The sequence below is a fragment of the Microcaecilia unicolor genome, chromosome 7, assembly GCF_901765095.1.
Source record: "Microcaecilia unicolor chromosome 7, aMicUni1.1, whole genome shotgun sequence".
Taxonomy (NCBI): Eukaryota; Metazoa; Chordata; class Amphibia; order Gymnophiona; family Siphonopidae; genus Microcaecilia; species Microcaecilia unicolor.
Genome location: NC_044037.1, coordinates 183,526,501 through 183,547,252, shown reverse-complemented (window position 1 = coordinate 183,547,252; position 20,752 = coordinate 183,526,501). Strand labels below are relative to the sequence as shown.

At 41.7% G+C, this 20,752-nt stretch overlaps 1 protein-coding gene across 4 annotated transcripts in view; it reads right to left on the bottom strand.

The window, feature by feature from the left end:
- Positions 1-10,552: 10,552 nt before the first annotated feature.
- The window catches only part of ADARB1 (adenosine deaminase RNA specific B1), a 418,661-nt gene continuing 408,461 nt past the window's right edge, over positions 10,553-20,752 (bottom strand). For all 4 annotated transcript variants that reach the window (XM_030208743.1, XM_030208744.1, XM_030208746.1 and 1 more), the window contains 3 exons: positions 19,356-19,537; positions 17,501-17,679; positions 10,553-12,487 (listed from right to left, as the gene is read on the bottom strand). In XM_030208743.1, coding sequence (XP_030064603.1) covers positions 12,311-12,487; positions 17,501-17,679; positions 19,356-19,537 — 538 coding nt within the window. In that variant the 3' untranslated portion in view covers positions 10,553-12,310. The remainder of the gene's footprint in view (positions 12,488-17,500; positions 17,680-19,355; positions 19,538-20,752) is intronic.

The window sequence follows — 20,752 nt, the reverse complement described above, 5'->3', positions numbered from 1 at the left end:
TGTTTTTCAAGCACTGCAACCAATGATAAACTGAACATAAATCACTTTACAATTTTTTTTTACATTTGCTCATATTCAGATAAGCATATTTGTGTGTTCATTATAGTGTGACTTTTTTTCACCTTCCATGCCGCATGGTTTTAGTTCTTTATCCATTTTTTTCCCTTCAGGGTCTGTTTATTAAAAAGTGCGCTAACCAGTTAGCATGCGAATTAGCACATCCTTTCCATGGGTAGTGACTTCTGATGTGCAACCTAGTATCAGGTAGCTATAAATTTGGTTAGTCTTCCCAACATGCATCACTTGCACTTGTCCACATTAAATTTCTTTGGCCATTTGAATGCTCAGTCTTCCAGTTTCATGAGGTCCTCTTGGAATTTATCTCAATCTACATATGATTTAAAAATTGTCACGGCTCAATGTGAGTGAGCCTTTGGGCTGTAGCCGGGCAGGCAAATGTCAGAAGGATCCCGTCTGATGGCAGGCGAGTCTTTCTAAGAAGGGTGAAAATGGTGGGTGGCCCTGAAAGGGGCTCTTGGGGGCAGGCCCTGTAGAACCAATATCAGGGTGGTTCTGAGAACAGCCCTTGGGGACAGTCCCGGAGGACCCAGGACCTGGAATGGCTCAGAGAAGAACACTTGGGGGCAGGTCCAGAGGACCTGGAGTGCCTCTGAGAACAGCCCTCGAGGGCAGGCCTGGTAAAACTGGAACCTGGAGTTCACTAGGCTGGAAACAGGAACGCAGGGCAGGACTGGATAAAGGAAGCTGAAGCCAGGCTGAAGACAGGAATGCGGGGCTGGACTGGAGACAGAACACGGAGGCAGAGCTAGACTGGAGACAGGATGCTGAGGCAGGGCTGAACTGGAGACAGGAACAAAGCAGGAACATCAACGTTAGGCAACTTGTTCTGAAGGTGAGGCATAGGGGGGCTCGGCTGACTCAAATGGTCCAAAGCAGATGACATCATTGGGGCGCTACAATTCACCATTGGTGGAGTGCCTTTAGAGGGACCCACCTTGGCGCAGGCACTCCTAATCAAGCAAGCTCTTGCCGGTGCGGTGGCCAAGACGTGGTGCTCGAAGGGCACCACAAAGAACAGGAACCGGATGCACAAGTGGCCCACCATAGCGGGGAGGCCAATGAACCCCCAAGGAGGCTATGGGGTGGTCCCTCAGGACCCCAAGGTGAGTCAGGAAAGCCGGAATACGGCCATAGCTGTGACAAAAATTTTGTCCAGTTTTGTTTTATTTGGAAATTTGACCACCTGACTCATAATTCCCATTTCCAGATCTTTTATAAATATAATTAAAAACACTGGTCCCAGTACAGATCCCTGTGGCACTCCACCATTCACCTTCCTCCGTGTGGAGAATTGGACATTTAACTCTAGGTTCTGTTTTCTATTCAGCTTGCAATCCACAGCAGAACAGTGCCTCCTATTCTTCAGCTTTTTATTTGTTACATTTGTACCCCACATTTTCCCACCTATTTGCAGGCTCAATGTGGCTTACATAATACTGTAAAGGCTCAGGAACTTTTCATAAGGGACTTTGTCAAACTTTTCTGAAAATCTAGATATACTAACATCAGCTGGCTCACTTTTATCCACATATTTATTTACACCTTCAAAAAAATGTAGTAAATTGGTGAGGCAAGACTTTCCTTGGCTAAATCCATGTTGACTCTGTCCAGTTTGTCTATGTCCAGTTTGTCTATGTGTTCAGTAATTTTGTTCTCTAAAATACTTTCTACCACTTTTTCTGACAGTGATGTCAAGCATACTGGTCTGTTATTTCCTGGATTGCCCCTGGAACCCTTTTAAAAAACTGACATTACATTTGCCACTTTCCAATCTTCAGGTACTGTGATGATTTTAATGATGGGTTACAGATTTGATTTACTGCTCTTTAACATGTCAGTTTGGCATATTACATCTTCCAGATTCATTGAAATTTCTTTCAGTTCCTCTGTATCATCAACCTCAAATACTTCCAGAACATTCTTAATGCCATCTCTCCTACTCTTATTCCTTTTATCTGTCACATTCTCAACCTCTCACTTTCCACTGCGACTGTCCCTGCTGCCTTTAAACATGCTGTGGTCACACCTCTCCTTAAGAAGCCTTCACTTGACCCTACTTGTCCCTCTAATTACCGACCCATCTCCCTCCTTCCTTTTCTCTCCAAATTACTTGAGCGTGCTGTTCACCGCCGCTGCCTTGATTTTCTCTCCTCACATGCTATTCTTGACCCATTACAATCTGGTTTTCGCCCTCTCCACTCAACCGAAACTGCGCTTACTAAAGTCTCCAATGACCTATTACTGGCTAAATCCAGAGGTCAATATTCCATCCTTATTCTTCTTGATCTTTCCGCTGCTTTTGACACTGTCGATCACAGCATACTTCTCGATACCCTGTCCTCACTTGGATTCCAGGGCTCTGTCCTTTCCTGGTTCTCTTCCTACCTCTCCCTCCGTACCTTTAGTGTTCACTCTGGTGGATCCTCTTCTACTTCTATCCCTCTGCCTGTCGGCGTACCTCAGGGTTCTGTTCTTGGTCCCCTCCTCTTTTCTATCTACACTTCTTCCCTTGGTTCATTAATCTCATCCCATGGCTTTTCCTACCATCTCTATGCTGATGACTCCCAAATCTACCTTTCTACCCCTGATATCTCACCTTGCATCCAAACCAAAGTTTCAGCGTGCTTGTCTGACATTGCTGCCTGGATGTCTCAACGCCACCTGAAATTAAATATGACCAAAACCGAGCTTCTCATTTTCCCCCCCAAACCCACCTCCCCGCTCCCCCCGTTTTCTATTTCTGTTGATGGCTCTCTCATTCTCCCTGTCTCCTCAGCTCGAAACCTTGGGGTCATCTTTGACTCTTCTCTCTCCTTCTCTGCTCATATCCAGCAGACCGCCAAGACCTGTCATTTCTTTCTTTACAACATCCGTAAAATCCGCCCCTTTCTTTCCGAGCACTCTACCAAAACCCTCATCCACACCCTTGTCACCTCTCGTTTAGACTACTGCAATCTGCTTCTTGCCGGCCTCCCACTTAGTCACCTCTCCCCTCTCCAGTCGGTTCAAAACTCTGCTGCCCATCTCATCTTCCGCCAGGGTCGCTTTACTCATACTACCCCTTCTCCTCAAGTCGCTTCACTGGCTCCCTATCCGTTTTCGCATCCTGTTCAAACTTCTTCTACTAACCTATAAATGTACTCACTCTGCTGCTCCCCAGTATCTCCCCACACTCGTCCTTCCCTACACCCCTTCTCGTGCACTCCGCTCCATGGATAAATCCTTCTTATCTGTTCCCTTCTCCACTACTGCCAACTCCAGACTTCGCGCCTTCTGTCTCGCTGCACCCTACGCCTGGAAGAAACTTCCTGAGCCCCTACGTCTTGCCCCATCCTTGGCCACCTTTAAATCTAGACTGAAAGCCCACCTCTTTAACATTGCTTTTGACTCGTAACCACTCGCCTCCACCTACCCTCCTCTCTTCCTTCCCGTTCACATTGATTTGATTTGCTTACTTTATTTATTTTTTGTCTATTAGATTGTAAGCTCTTTGAGCAGGGACTGTCTTTCTTCTATGTTTGTGCAGCGCTGCGTATGCCTTGTAGCGCTATAGAAATGCTAAATAGTAGTAGTAGTAGTAGTAGTAGTAGTAACAGGTAGTTCCCTTACATCCTCCTCAATAAAGACTGAAGTAAAGAATTCATTTTAGTCTCTGTTACGGCCTTGTCCTCCCTGAGTGGCCCTTTTACTCGTTGATAATCTAACAGTCCCACCGACTACCTCACAGGCTTTCTGCATCTATAGCTTAAGAAGTTTTTATGAGTTTTTGCCTCTACAGCAATTTTCTTTTAAAATTCTTTTAGCCTTATCAACGCTTTGCAATTAACTTGCCAACGCCTATGCTGCTTCCTGTTCTATTTGGATTCTTTTGACATTTTTTGAAAGATGTCATTTTTGGCTCTAAGCCCCTTTCATCTCACCTTTTAACCATGACAAGCGATCATTTGACCTTCCTTCCACCTTTTTTAATACGTGGAATATATCTGGTCTGAGCTTCCAAGATGCTATTTTTAAACAATGCCCATGCCTGATTTAAACTCAGGCGTGGGCTGCCCCTCTTACCTTTTGTTTTTTTAACCATTTTCTTCATTTTATAATAATTGCCCTTTTGAAAATTATATCTTGATACAGTAGATTTCCTTGGTATTTTTACCTCAGTAATTGACTCCAATTTGATCATGTTATGATCACTATTGACAAGCAGACCCAACACTATTACCCCCAATCCCCCGACCCATTTCCCTATTAAATGATAATTTGTTACCTAGTTCACTTATGTCTTCCCATCTTTTCTTTTGATATGTTTATGTTTTATCATTGATTTGCAGTATATTAAAGTTAAATCTTGAACCCTGAATCCCCATCTATGCACACTTACCTCATGCATAGTCATTGTGAACATTAAAAAACCCCCCAAAATAAACCTCTCCAAACAAACCCAAGAACTGGGATCCCCAGTACAAGTTTCAGAATCTCTGCTACAACAATATTACGTTTTTAAAGAAATTATCTCAACAAATAATCCATTTTTACTGGGAGACAATGATCTGTTTATGAAAAAAAAAATTAACACTAGTAAAACTGGCAGAACAGTTAAGCAGGCTGGAGTTCTCATTTTTACAGAGTTGACTTTCTTTCCTACAGCCCTACCATTCACTTTCAAAGAATCTCATATCCTCTAATTAGAAATGAATGCAATGGGCTGGATATTTAAAAGCACTCCTCTGTATAGCAACAGCCAATAAATGTCCTAGCTATGAATATTCAGTGCCACTATTTGGATAATATCATTGAATAACCTCCACACTATTCAAATAGTGCCAGAGCAGAGCAAAATGTCCTGCCTAACTCTACAGCTAGTTGGCGATATTCAGCTGCAATCCATATAGCTTAGGCCAGCAAAAAAGCTGAATAGTGGCTGGATATCACTGCTATGTGTAGAGCAGGCAGCGGTCACTGTTCTCCATGTAAATTTCATGCTGCTTGCTATCTGGACAGCTATAGTGAATTTTTGGAAAAAATTCAAACGTTGCACCTAATATTTAAAAAAATATGCCGATTGTGGTGTCTGAATATTGACTTGGACAGTTTTTCCATAAGCAGGCCATATCATAAGGCAATAACCCATGCTGGATGTTTGACATTTCAAACTAAAGGCAGAGATATTCATAAGAAGCCAAGAGAGATTTTTTTTCTACCTTATACTTTTCAATAAAAATTCCAGACTGCTGATCTTGTCAGTCCTTGAGAACTGACATGACTGGCAGATATAACTCATTTTCATTCTTACTTATAAACAAAAAGAGATATAGAGGGGCATTTTCAAAACAAACGTCCAAGTTGCGATTTGGACGTCTTTGCAAAACGTCCAAATCCAGGGGCGGGGAAAACTGTATTTTCAAAAAAACATGGACGTCCATCTTTTGTTTCGACAATACTGTCAGAACAGGGCCGCCGAGAGAGGGGGGCAGGGGGGACCCCTTGGAGGCCCGGCGCCGCAGTCCCCTCCATCCTCCACCGGGCTGGGCCCCCCTGAATTCAAATCATAGCGCTTCACCTCAACCTCGCTCCGTGTGAAAGAAGCGCAGCAGTGGCAGTCTGAAGATCGCCTCCCTTCAGGCATTCCCTCCCTGTGTCCCGCCCCAGTGTTCTGGTTTTGTAAAGTGCTGGCCCACAGATGTGACATCTTTGTTGGTACTGGCATTTTTCATATGATGTCTATGTAAATTAAATCTCTTCTTTAGCATCTGACTTTATGGTAAGGATCCTGAAAGGGAACTTTAAAACAATACAGGAACGTAAGACTTTTGAAGTCAGAATGATTAAATATTTTGACACCCACCAGACAGGACTTAAAGATCTGAGTTTTCTAGCCCATTATAAAGCATAAAATTGTATTGCTTTGTAAATTGTATTGTTTTGTCAACTTCCTGTCTCCCTGACTCTCACGTATCCACAGGGCCGGTCTTAGGCCGAGGCAACTGAGGCAGCCACATAGGGCCTCGCGCTTAAGGGGGCCCTGCGCAGCGCGCCTCAACTCTGCCTCCTCCGCTCCATCCCACTCCTGCACCGGTGCTCAGTCCACTGCCAAAAACCCGCAACCCAGACCCAGCCAGACTGCTCGGCTGCGCGAGCCGGCTGCCTGCCAGAGACTTGCAGCAGCCGGGCTGCAGCGCTTCCTGGCCCTGCTCGCCCAGTCACCGCTCTGGACCGTACCTCTCCTCCTGAGTCCGCACCTCTGACCCCCTGGGCCACGTGGCGTGATGGTAGTGATGTGTGCTGTGTGCGTGAGCGCCGCAGACTGTCTGCAGCAGAGCAGTAGATCCGTCCTGCTCGGTCCTCCTGAGTGACAGACAGTCCTGGTCTGCCTCTGATGATGCGGCCCACCCCCGCGACAACTTCCTTCTTCAAGGGCGGGCCGGGCAGAGAGAATTGAGAGAGTTCCAGTTCAAGCTTCCAGCCGCAGCCAGTCAGAGACAGAGTGACAGACAGAGTTGGAGTCTTCTTGAGTCAGCGATTTGTGGTATATATTTTAAAACAATTTTAATACCTTGGTGGTATATATGTTTTTATATTGTACATTATATTTTACACATCACTTTATTTTATTGTATATCTTTCCATTTCATTTTTATTTTATTGTATATATCTATATTATTTTTGCTTATCAATGGGGCAGGGCTTGGGTGGGGGCTAGGGCCCCACCAAATTGGTCTGCACAGGACCCCGCACTTGCTAAGACAGGCCCTGCCTATCCACCCCCATCCTGTTAGACTGTCACTGAAATGCTTTGATGTTTCACTCAGATATACTGTCATTGCCCTCCTGTCTCCATGCATATAGACTGTCACTGAAATGCTTTGATGTTTCACTCATATATACTGTCATCTACCAACATTTGCTTATTTCCGATCTGACGAAGAAGGGCAACCTTCAAAAGCTAATCAAGAAATGTATTAAGTTATGTCCAATAAAAAAGGTATCATTTTCTTTTCTTTTCCATGTTTTATTTTGTTTTATTTCTATTGAACACTTACTCTGATTCCACCAATCCAAGCAACCTTCAAGATCTGCTTCTACTATTTGCGACAATAATGCTGCCTCTCTCCTTACATTGAGAAAGTAAATCTTATTCCAGTTGTGCATGCCATATCATCAAGACTGGATTATTACAATGCATTATACAACGGTCTGACTACAAAGGGCATGCACCAGCTCCAATTGATTCAGAATGCTGCAGCAAGACTAACAGAAGGTTGCAAGTGACCTGGCCACATCATGCCATTTTTGCAAAAACTTTATTGGCTACCAGTACAACACAGGGCTAAATTTAAAACTCTATGTCTGATCTTCAAGGCTCTTAAAGGAAATGGCCCGGAGTATCTGAAGAATAGGATGATCCTCTACACACCGCCAAGGACACTAAAGTCCTCTCAAGGACTGTCACTAACCACACCCTCTCCAAAAGATGTTACATAATGTGATACCTCCAAGCGAGCCTTCTCCGGAGTAGCACTCACACTCTGGAATGCACTGCATGAAAGGCTCCGCTTAACACAAGACTATCTCTACTTCAGGATGCAGGTGGAAGTTTGGCTCTTTAACCAGGCCTTTAATGGAAAAAGTAGCTAACTTATTAGTCTCAGTCACACACACAAGGAGTGGCACAGGCTGCACATACTGCAGCAGGACATGTTTATCCACTCCTACCCTAGCTGGGATAATATTTACCCATCTTGCTGATCTCATGTGCACTGTTCTTTACATTAGTCACCTTATTTTCTATCTCCTCTTATTCTCTTACCTACAGTGGTGGAAATAAGTATTTGATCCCTTGCTGATTTTGTAAGTTTGCCCACTGACAAAGACATGAGCAGCCCATAATTGAAGGGTAGGTTATTGGTAACAGTGAGAGATAGCACATCACAAATTAAATCCGGAAAATCACATTGTGGAAAGTATATGAATTTATTTGCATTCTGCAGAGGGAAATAAGTATTTAATCCCTCTGGCAAACAAGACCTAATACTTGGTGGCAAAACCCTTGTTGGCAAGCACAGCGGTCAGACGTCTTCTGTAGTTGATGATGAGGTTTGCACACATGTCAGGAGGAATTTTGGTCCACTCCTCTTTGCAGATCATCTCTAAATCATTAAGAGTTCTGGGCTGTCGCTTGGCAACTCGCAGCTTCAGCTCCCTCCATAAGTTTTCAATGGGATTAAGGTCTGGTGACTGGCTAGGCCACTCCATGACCCTAATGTGCTTCTTCCTGAGCCACTCCTTTGTTGCCTTGGCTGTATGTTTTGGGTCATTGTCGTGCTGGAAGACCCAGCCACGACCCATTTTTAAGGCCCTGGCGGAGGGAAGGAGGTTGTCACTCAGAATTGTACGGTACATGGCCCCATCCATTCTCCCATTGATGCGGTGAAGTAGTCCTGTGCCCTTAGCAGAGAAACACCCCCACAACATAACATTTCCACCTCCATGCTTGACAGTGGGGACGGTGTTCTTTGGGTCATAGGCAGCATTTCTCTTCCTCCAAACACGGCGAGTTGAGTTCATGCCAAAGAGCTCAATTTTTGTCTCATCTGACCACAGCACCTTCTCCCAATCACTCTCGGCATCATCCAGGTGTTCACTGGCAAACTTCAGACGGGCCGTCACATGTGCCTTCCGGAGCAGGGGGACCTTGCGGGCACTGCAGGATTGCAATCCGTTATGTCGTAATGTGTTACCAATGGTTTTCGTGGTGACAGTGGTCCCAGCTGCCTTGAGATCATTGACAAGTTCCCCCCTTGTAGTTGTAGGCTGATTTCTAACCTTCCTCATGATCAAGGATACCCCACGAGGTGAGATTTTGCGTGGAGCCCCAGATCTTTGTCGATTGACAGTCATTTTGTACTTCTTCCATTTTCTTACTATGGCACCAACAGTTGTCTCCTTCTCGCCCAGCGTCTTACTGATGGTTTTGTAGCCCATTCCAGCCTTGTGCAGGTGTATGATCTTAGACAGCTCCTTGCTCTTGGCCATTTTGTAGAGGTTAGAGTCTGACTGATTCACTGAGTCTGTGGACAGGTGTCTTTCATACAGGTGACCATTGCCGACAGCTGTCTGTCATGCAGGTAACGAGTTGATTTGGAGCATCTACCTGGTCTGTAGGGGCCAGATCTCTTACTGGTTGGTGGGGGATCAAATACTTATTTCCCTCTGCAGAATGCAAATAAATTCATATACTTTCCACAATGTGATTTTCTGGATTTAATTTGTGATGTGCTATCTCTCACTGTTACCAATAACCTACCCTTCAATTATGGGCTGCTCATGTCTTTGTCAGTGGGCAAACTTACAAAATCAGCAAGGGATCAAATACTTATTTCCACCACTGTATCTATAATGTTCCATCTTTGCTTATACCCTTCACTGTCTATTAAAATGTTCTATTACATATTGTGTTGACATTGTAAGTAGTATACTATGCCATACTTTGTATTGTTATTTGAATATTTTTACTGCTGTAATTGTCTACTGCTCATGTTTGATTTATTCTTACTGTACATCGTCTTTAGTGAATTCCTTCAAAAAGGCGGTATATAAATTCTAAGAAATAAAATGTGTATAAGAATATCACCATGTATACTTATGCACATGTAAAAGGCCGCATTATATTATAAACATCCTTTTCCACAAGGCTTTCCACATGGAAAAACCTTTATCCAATCTCCCCCATATGGTTAGGGTAGCATTCATCTTGAATAAAGAGGTGAAGTGCAAAATCATAAGCATTAAATATTTTTTTTTTGTTGTGGCTATAAGCACCTGAATAGAAGACGTTATCCTGTTTTTTTTTCTTCTGCTGATTGGAAGATGCATTACGGCACAAAAGTGGCATTCAGTGGAACCCCGGTATAATGCTATGATTGGGATCCATAAAATATAATTGCGTTAACCCCTCCTCCCCTTTTACAAAGCCATGCTAGCGGCTGCCATGCAGCAATGCCGACACAGCCCTTTTATGGCTTTCTAAAAGGGGGGGGGGGGGGGAAATGCGGGGTCAAAAGAACATGAACACAACTGAACCAAAAATTGATCTACTGCAAAAGGAGCTGTATGTAAAAAAAAAAAACAAAAAAAACGGGGAGCTAAGACATGATTGCGTTATATGCGGATTTACGTTCTTGCAGGGCGCATTATACTGGGGTTCCACTGTATTTTTAACCACACCAGGACATGCCAAAGGGCTCCAAGCATGACACCTGAAGCAAGGAATATTCTGGCTGTCATTCACTGGGAAAGATACCTTGCACGAACCACAACACTCAAAATTAAAAAGTCAAAAGCCACCCCTGTTAAAGGAAATCTATCTTCTTTGTTCATAGATTCCTCATTCTGTCTTCTATCACCTCTGGTGACACAAGCTTGTAGAATAAATATTGCACCAATTATAAAGAAAATAGTACACTGATGCCTGCAACTTCTCATTTATTGCTTGTGCATATTATTCACAGACACAATACACAAATTAAATAAATGCAAGCTCATTGCCAACTGGTGCACCACAACACTTCCCTGGTAGCTCATGATAGCCAATGCTGTACAGAATATTTCAGTAAATATGCATAATGCATACATATATTTCCTCAGATGTTTACAACCACCAAATCAGATGATTTCATAATTTTACAATTTAAAAATTTATGATGCGCAAAACCAGTTACTTGAAGGTCACTGTTGATCTGTCTATTTCATGGATGCTTACATGAGTAGAACAATGACTTCTGTTCACATTAAGTCATGCTAAATATATCTGGGCACAAATTCTGACATGTTTTCAGTCAACATCTATCCCTACTACAATTTGTTAACGACACAGACAAAAAATTAACACTGTGGGTAAATAGAAGATTATTGGCATCAAGTCCAGGCAAACATCTATACAGAAATCAACAATGTGTCTATGATTTTAACACATATACACCAGAGAGTTCTTCAAAGCAACTCCTGTAGTTAGGTACTATAACCTGAAATTCCTCTCCACAGGCTGACGTCGTTTTGCGTTCATCAAGGTACAGAAAATATATTTCTAAGCAGAATGTCTCATGTGCACAGGGATACTGTCCCTTCAAGAATCACGACAGTGGCCCTGGATTCTTCCAGAATCATAAAAAATAAATAAATAAAAGGGACTATAGCCAAAGCCAAAGGTTAGACTTGCTAATTCTGTAATTCAAATAGCTTTGCTCAATGACCATTTCTCACAAATACTATATCCACGATAATGTGATGCATCATTTGGACATATTCCTGGGATATACAGATCAGCTATTGATAAACATTATGTACACTAGTCTAAAATTGCTTACATTACAAATACACTTTGTTGTTGTTTCCAGTTTAAGAATGGTAAAAAAATAATGACCAATGTTTGTAAATGGAAAGGTTAAAATGGGTAGTAAAAATAGAATAAAAGGCTGCCATGTTAAAAAACAGATTACAGACTAATAAATACATATAGTAAAAGACATGAGTTCTCAGCAGCTGGTTTTAAAATTACCTGGGGGTAGGAAACTAGTTGTCCAAAATCTTTTCTGGCTGTGTGCTCTGCTCTGAGTGGCATGCCTGAGCAGCAGGGAAAATTTTGTTTTCTACCTTAAGGTTCAGAATCACGTTGTAAAATTACAGTGTAAAACCTACTGTATTATTTATAACATTGTGTGTGCATTAGCCTTCATCATATTTTTTTTTGTAAAGACAGAGGTATTATACCTGCTAGGTAATCTTAAATTAGCAGTAACATTCTTGTACAGTGTAAACCACAAAAACCCACTGTTACATGGGTCACATCACCCATAAAGTTCTGGCCTGTCCTTGGCCTATTGGAATGCTGTGGACATGATTACCAGCTCAGACTTCATAGCTAAGCACACCAAACGCTGCTCTGCGTTCTGGTCAACGAAACACGATCTATAGAGATGTTACTGATTTGAATGCCACATTCAACGTGTAACATAATGTATGCGTACATAGCAAGCAGCCATAGCAAAAAATGTAAGGAAAAAAAAAAAAAAAGGCAACAAAAATAGTCATTTGTTTCATATGTCAAAGATCTTGGTAGATAAAAATAATAAAAAGCTGAATGTTTCAGGGCACAGCAGAGACTTATGATGGACAACATGATTTCTTTGATTCCTGTTCCCTACTCCTCCTAAAACTATGAAGTGCAGTCCAGGCGTTACACGGCGAGTGAGAACTGATCCTGTTCAGTTGGTTTCTTCACCCAGGCCCCAAGACCTGCCTTCAGGAATGCATTGAACAAACATTCTTTGGCAGCCTGGTATTCCGTTGCCGCCTGCTTCCAATCGTAGTACAAATTAAACTTGATGACCTTTGAACGCAGGCTGCTGGAAAGCTATGCAAAAAGATAAAGGAATGGTAACTCAAAATATAATTCTAAAAGTACAAAACTGAGATAATATATTAAAAGCTAATGGGTCCTTTTACTAAGGTGCGCCAGGGACGTAGCCAGACTTCGGCGGGAGGGGGGTCCAGAGCCCGATGTGAGGGGGCACATTTTAGCCCCCCCCCCCCGGCGCCATCACCAACGACTCTCTCGATCCCCCCTCCCACCACCAACCCTCCACCACCGCCGCCGTCAGCTACCTTTGCTGGCGGGGGACCCTAATCCCCGCCAGCCGAGGTCCTCTTCTTCCCGCGAAGGCTTTGTTCTATTTCTGATGTCCTGCAAGATGGCTTCGTTCTGTTTCTGTGAGTCTGACGGCCTGCATGTACAATGAGCAGGACATCAGAAACAGAATGAAGCCTTCGCGGGAAGAAGAGGACCTCGGCTGGCGTGGATTGGGGTCCCCCGCCAGCAAAGGTAGCCCTTGGCGGTGGGAGGGGGGGGTCGAGAGGGTCGGCGGCGGGAGGGGGGTTGAGAGGGTCATCGGCTGGAAGGGCCCAGGCCCCCATGGCCCCAAGTAGCTACGCCACTGAGGTGCGCTAACTGCCATGCACTCCATAGGTACACTAAATCCGTTAGTGCACCTTGGTAAAAGGACCCCTAAAAATTTCATTATTGGTATACAATAATTTCAGGGAACCTAGATTTGTGGATTCTGTAAAGGCAAATTTAGAGGTAGGAGCCCTACCTTCCAGGTGCCTCACCTTGCAGGGATGAGAACATAGTTTACATAGTTAGAGAAACAGAAAAGGGAGGTGAACTGGATATCAGTGTGTACCTAGGTAGAAATGGCCTAGAAGTTAATGAGTAGGTAAAGATTCAAAAGCAACTGAATGAGAACGGAGGGTGTCTTGAATAGACAACCAAATCTATGACCACCATAAAAGTGCTCATCATCACAAAGAACTTCAATTCATGTTGGAAAGAGTGGAGCAGTGAAGGCGGTTTTGTTAACTGCCCCAGAGGATAAGGCACTATAGAGAAGGAACAGTTCATATACAACAAGAAAAGCTACTACTAAGTCCTTAGCCACTATTTCAATTTTTAAATATTGGTCTAAATAAATTAATAGTGAGAGGCACAACTTGCCCTCCCTAAAGTAAAGGGATTGAGATAAAAAGCCAGAAATGATTCCATGGAATAAAATATGGGAGATAAAATCAGTAGTGGAGGAGGGACTGCTGATGAAATTCTTAACTCTAAAACAGACTTTAAATCATGAAATTGTAGGAAATGCGCAGGGGGAAGCACTATGGGTGCTTTATTGTCTAGTTGATATATTTTATTAATTGGGAACCTTTGGTATTTTATATTGGTTAAGCTTTAGCTTTATGTTTACTTATTTTAGTTATATATCTATCAAGCACTTGTGTTTTCTAGGATGTATGTGTTAGCTTATTAGTTTGCTATTGTTGTGCATTTTCCCCAGGATTCCAGATAGTGTGACTAAGGTTGCTCGTGCAAATCCAGTCGTATTCTGGATGTGTGTGAGCAACTTAGTTAACAAGTTAATCAGCGCCAATAATTGCCACTTAAGCAATTATTGACACTAGTTCGAATTTATTTGTAGAACTGTCTAAGTGTATTCTGTAACATGATAAGCGTAAATTCTAAGTCACATAGTTGAAAAGGGAGCATGGCCATGGGTGGAACCAGGCTACTGGCATCAACATTTAAAAAGGAGATTGAGCAGCTTTTAAACTTGAAATAGGGAGAAGGCTGACAGTTGCTCAAAAGTGCATGGTTCGGAACAAGGTATATTTAAAAGATATCACCAAAACAGGAAGGTAGTGCATAGCGAGGTTGCAATTGAAACCATAGTAGATTGGGTTTCTTTAAATAAAGAGCAGACAGATTTTCAAGATTGCAAATTAACACTGTCAACTGCTGAGCAAGCTGTGAATAGGAACAACAAACACCCTCTGAAATGTTTATATGCAAATGCCAAAAGACTAAGAAATAAGACGGAAGCCTTAGAATATATTGCACTAAATGAAAAGATAGATATAGCAGGCACCTCTGAGACCTGGTGGAAGGAAGATAACCAATGGGATACTGTCATAGAAGGGTACAAATTATATTGCAGTGACAGGGTGGATCAAATTGCTCTTCCCAACTTCTCCTTTATCGCCCCACCTCCTTACCTATCCCTTCTCTCCCATCTCTTCTATTCCATTTACCCCTTGTTCATTTGTCCTATCACTTACCTCCTTTGTTGATTCAGATACTACAGATTGTATTCTCTTGTTACAATGTAAGCCGCATTGAGCCTGCGATAAGCGGGAAAACGCGGGGTACAAATGTAATAAATAAATAAATAAATTATATGTTAAGGAGGGCCTTGAATCAAATAGACTAAAACTTCTGCAGGACAGAAAACGTATCTTAGAATCCCTATGGATAGAAATTCCATGTATAAAGGGGAAAAGGATAGTGATAGGAGTGTACTACTGTCTACCTGGCCAGGATGAATAGACTGATGTAGAAATATCATCAGAAATTAGGAAGGCTAACAAACAGGACAATAATGGGTGATTTCAATTACCCTTATATTGACTGGGTAAATGTAACATTAGTGCATAGTAGGAAGATAAAATTCCTTGATGAAATCAACGACTGCTTTATAGCGGCAGCTGGTTCAGGAACCAACAAGGGGTGAAAATTCTAGACGTAGTCCGTAATGGAGCGCATGATCTGGTGCAGGAGGTAATTGAGCTGGGGCCACTTGATGACAGTGATCATAATATGATCAGAGTTGATATCAGCTCTAGAGAAGGTACACACAGGAAATCCATTAGCATCTAACTTTCAGAAAGGAGACTGATAAAATGAGAAGAATGGTAAAAAAAATTAAAAAAAAAGAGGAGCAGCTGCAAAGGTTAAAAATTTATATCAGACATGGATGCTGTTCAAAAAAAAATACCATCCTGGAAGCCCAGAACAGACATATTCCATGTATTAAAAAAGGAAGGAAGGGCAAACGACAGCTGGCATGGTTAAAAAGTGAGGTGAAAGAAGATATTAGAGCTATAAGAAAATCCTTCAGAAAATGGAGGAAGGATCTGACTGAAAGTAACAGGAAACAGCATAAGGAATGGCAAGTCACATGCAAAGTGCTGATAAGGAAGGCAAAGAGACTCTGAAAAGAAGATTGCGTTGGAGCCAAAAACACAAATAACTTTTTTTTAGATTTATTAAAAGCAAGAATCTGGCAAAAAATCAGTTGGACCACTAGATGACAGAGGGATAAAATGGGCAATCAGGGAAGGCAAGGTCATAGCGGAGAGATTAAATGAGTTCTTTGCTTTGGTCTTCACAGAGGAAGATGTGGGAGAGATACCGGTGCCAGAAATGGTATTAAAAACTGATGAGTCAGAGAAACTGAATCAAATCTCTGTAAATATGGAAGACGTAATGGAGCAATTTGACAAACGGGACAGGATGGTATACATCCCACAGTACTGGTAGAATTGAAAAATGCAGCATTATTGTTAGTATTATGTAATTTATCTTTAAAATCAAGCATGATACCGGAAGACTGGAGGGTGGCCAATGTAATGTCGGTTTTTAAAAAGGGTTCCAGAGGTGATCCGGGAAATTATAGACTGGTCAACCTGACGTCGGTGCCAGACAAAATGGTAGAGACTATTATAAAGAACAAAATTACAGAGCATATACATAAGCATGGATTAAAGTCAACATGGATTTAGTCAAGAGAAGTCATTTCTCACCAATCTACTACATTTCTTTGAAGAGGTGAATAAGCATGTGAATAAAGGTAAGCCGGTCAATATTGTGTACTTGATTTTCAAAAGACATTTGACAAAGTACCTCATGAAAGACTGCTGAGGAAATTAGAAAGTCATGGGATAGGAGGCAATGTCCTATTGTGGATTAAAAACTGGTCAAAAGATAGAGAACAAAGAGTAGGATTAAATGGCCAGTATTCACATTGGAGGAGGGTAGATTGTGAGTTTCCTCAGGGGTCTGTGCTGGGACCACTGCTTTTTAACATAATTTATAAATGATCTAGAGATGGATGAATAACTAGTGAGGTAATTAAATTTGCTGATGACACAAAGTTATTCAAAGTTGTGAAATTGCAAGTGGATTGGGAAAGATTGCAAGAGGACTTTACGAGACAAAAGGCTCAGGAAACGGTTTATAGAATGCGCCTAGGCGGGATTATAGAATACACCTAGCAGCCAACTCCAAGCATGTCCATTTATCCAAGTAATACTTGGTGTAAATACAGGCGCCTAAGTTAGGCATGGAGCAGCTGTATTCTATAACCCTGCACGTAAATTTTTGGAATGTCCATGAACCATCCATGGCCCCTTTTTGGCAGTGCACATTAGAATTTGCATGCACTGCTTTACAGTGTACGCTTAGCAAGTAGCGCGTGTAAATTCTAAATAATTCCAATTAGTGCTAATTAACATCCAATTATCAATGCTGATTAGCTAGTTAACCAATTAGGTTTGCACATTATTGTAGAATATGCCTTGATTTCCGTGTGGAAATTCAGGCGCAATTTATAGAATCTGGGGGGGAATTGCTTAAAAGTAGGCATACACTTTGTGTATCTATATGTGGATGTGCAGTTTTATAAAAGTCCATTTCTGCCTGTAAAAACACACTTTACATATAGAAAAAGCTTTAGAAAATTATTCTCTAAATGCCAAGTACTTATCTAGAACACTTTACTGATTATCGCCATAAAGGAATCAACTATTTGTCCATGATCAGAAATTTGTCAGGCATCATGGCTAGAGGGCTTTATAAGAAAAAGCACAAATTTCTGGGTGTCAAAGATTATTGTTTTTATGGTTTATGTTATCTTACCATTAAAAGTTACAAAAAAGCATATAAATTAAGTTGGACATTTCTAACAGACTAATGAAAAGCTACAGCTTGTAACTAAATTTAGAGCTCAAGTGTATAGATCCTTTTGCTACATACCTTAGCATGAAGACGCATCCAGCGACTATAGAGAGCATGCTTACAGAGGCGTGATGCACGTCCCATTTCATCTTTGCCTGTTGTGGCATTAATAATTTCAAGGCCAGTGTCTCCAATTGCCCAATTTACACTGAAATTTGGAGCTTTCCCTGGCTGGCGGGCTTCTGCATTGCTAATACCTGAAGTCAACCAAAAGAGAAGCGCATTTTAGGCTTTAAGAACTTTCTCTGTTGCACTATCTCAAAGACCAGTTAGTGTGTATGACCACTAAGTTATTCAGCGCATTTCTACACGCCCTGTTATAAATACTTTACAATCCTATAATTGACCTAAAAATACACTCCCGTAATTATGTGATTCTGCACCCACAGCATTTTGTAAATTATTTATGGTGATACGTAGATTCGTGCAAAATCGTATAACTTCCCAGTTACCAGCAAAAAAAAAAAAAGGTGACTTCAGCCAAGTACAGCATCACTTCTGTCTCACCACTTGCTTCCTCTAATTTCCCCTCTCCCATGGACCTTTCTTTCCAGTTGGGTCATTCCCGAGGCATGAACAGCAACAGAGGAACAGTTGAAGAAGCACCATGGCTCTGCTCCTTTGAAGGTCTCTCAAGGACAGATGAAGTCATGAGTTTCTAAAGACTTTCAAGGTATAGAGATGTGGAGGAGCTCTTGGAGTCCAAACAATTTTGAGGCACTGAAGAACTATTAAATTACTCAAAATACCATAATGCTAACTTTTAAAGTGTATCGATTGCTGGACAATAGACTATATCATGACTCTTGTGGATACATTCAAGTCCTCTCTGCTGATGCATTGAATGTAAATATTCATCATACACAGCAGTGACAGATCTAACAGAAATGATACTCTGATGAGCCTTAAGGTGCCCACTTAACTTCAATGGTGTAATTGAGTTGCACTAGGCTCTTATAGTCCTGTAGAATGCCCTGGGATGGGAGTTGTATATTCATTAGAAATGAATATATAACGGCACACAAAAGAGCCAAAAAGCCTTTTAGGGCATTACTAGAATTAGATTTAGTATTTTAGAACCATCATTACATTATTATAGACTTCACCTATCTGTAATTTTAAATGGCAATAGCAGATCAAAGGCCAGTGGAGGGCATTTTTCACAAGTCATTTATTTCGGAGGAATGGTTCAAATGAACGCTGCATGCATATATTTACCTAGATAGATGGGCTATTGAAAAATTGCTTACTCATCTTGCAAGTAAAGGTATGTGTTTTGTGAAACAATGCGTGCACTTTAAGGTACCTGGCGCTTTCCCCAAGGGTAGGGAATGCATTAATACACATAGTTTTGAACAGAAAAAATAATGCAAAAAAAACAAACAAAACAACCAGGTGCCGTTCTCTGCAGGTACTTTTCCAAAGGCAGTTTTCAAAGCAAACGTGTGTATACTTTTCCTTTGAAAACTGGTGAGAAGTCTGCAGGAAAAGTACCTATTTCTGCAATATTTGCCTAACTTCTAAAATGGTTCCCTTATTGTAATATCAAGAAGATGGAAGAGAAAACAAGATGCATTTCCTCAGGCAAAAGACTGCCATTAAATACAGCAAAGGGAAAAGTAAACAACACATTTCCAGTAGGGAGAATAATAATTTTAGGAAAAGATTGGTTAACTGGTATGGCTGAAAAAATACACACAAGGCCCCATTTACTAAGCTGTGCTGTAGGTGCGCTAACAATTTTAGCACGCACTAATGCTAGAGACATCCATATATTCCAATAGGTGTCTCTAGTGTTAGCATGTGCTAAAAACGCAAGCACACCTTAGTAAACAGGGCCCACAGTCTTCCAAGTAGATTCAATTAAGCTTACCGCTCAGTAATGGTTTGTTGAGCTTATAGAGGGGTGGTACATCTTCTATATCTGCTATCCGCTGGTATACTGCCCTGGAAAGATGGTCTCCATGATATAAGCTTCCCAGAATAATGCTAGAGAAATAAATTGGCTCCACAAAATGACTAAATAAAGATCCTTGGATACCTAACACATTCCACCTAAAGGGAAGAGAAAAAGTACACTGTTAGCACTACAGTTATAATTGGTCAAGCAAGGACAAGAACTGTCAAGGTTTCCCAGTATAAGGGGATGATATTTCCAGATATATATTTATTTTTGATTGCACATACACTATAAAAGTCCCTCCTACTAATGTTCTCTAAGCAGTATACAAATTAGCACATGCTGTTAATATACTGGTATGACAGCACATGTTAATTTGCTGGGAGCAGAAACTGGGCACATATATACATCGTTTTTATTGCACTTTCAATTTTTACACTGGAGACAAAACAAGAACACACACAAATGAATACATAGGCAAACCAAACAGAAATAGAGGCAAAAAAAGGGAGAAAAATAAATATAGCTATCTCTACGTTAGTTCACAAATAAAAACTGAAGAGATTTATTTTATTTAAAAACTTAAAGCACGCACTACCTAGAAACATGACAGCAGATAAAGGCCATATGACCCATCCAGTCTGCCCATCCTCTGTAACCCCTAATTATTCCTGTTCCTAAGCGATCCCACATGCTTATCCCATGCCTTTTTAAATTCTGGAACAGTCCTCCACTCCACCACCTCCACCGGGAGGCCATTCCACGCCTCCACCACCCTTTCTGTGAAATAATACTTCCTTAGGTTACTCCTAAGCTTATTCCCTCTTAACTTTGTCGTATGCCCCCTCATTCCAGAGCTCTCCATTTGAAAAAGGCTCTCTTCCTGTACATAAATGCCCTTGAGATATTTAAACATTTCGATCATGTCTCCTCTCTTCCAGCGTATACATGTTGAGGTTCATAAGCCTGTCCCTATAATTTTTGCATTCAAGACCGCTTACTAATTCCGTAGCCGCCCTCTGGACCGACTCCATCCTGTTTATATCTTTCCTTAGGTGCGGTCTCCAGAACTGCACGCAGTACTCCAAATGAGGTCTCACAACGGCACTATCACCTCCTTTTTCCTGCTGGTCAGGCCTCTCTTTATGCACCCAAGCATCCTTTTGGCTTTGGCCGTCGCTTTTTCTACCTGTTTGAAAACTTTAAGGTCGTCAGACACAATCACCCCCAAGTCCTGCTCTTCCTTCGCACACTGAAGCACTACACCCCCTATACTGTACCGTTCCCTCGGATTTTTGCAACCCAAGTGCATGACGCTGCATTTTTGGGGGTTAAACAGTTGCCAAATACCGGTCCATTCCTCCAGCTTT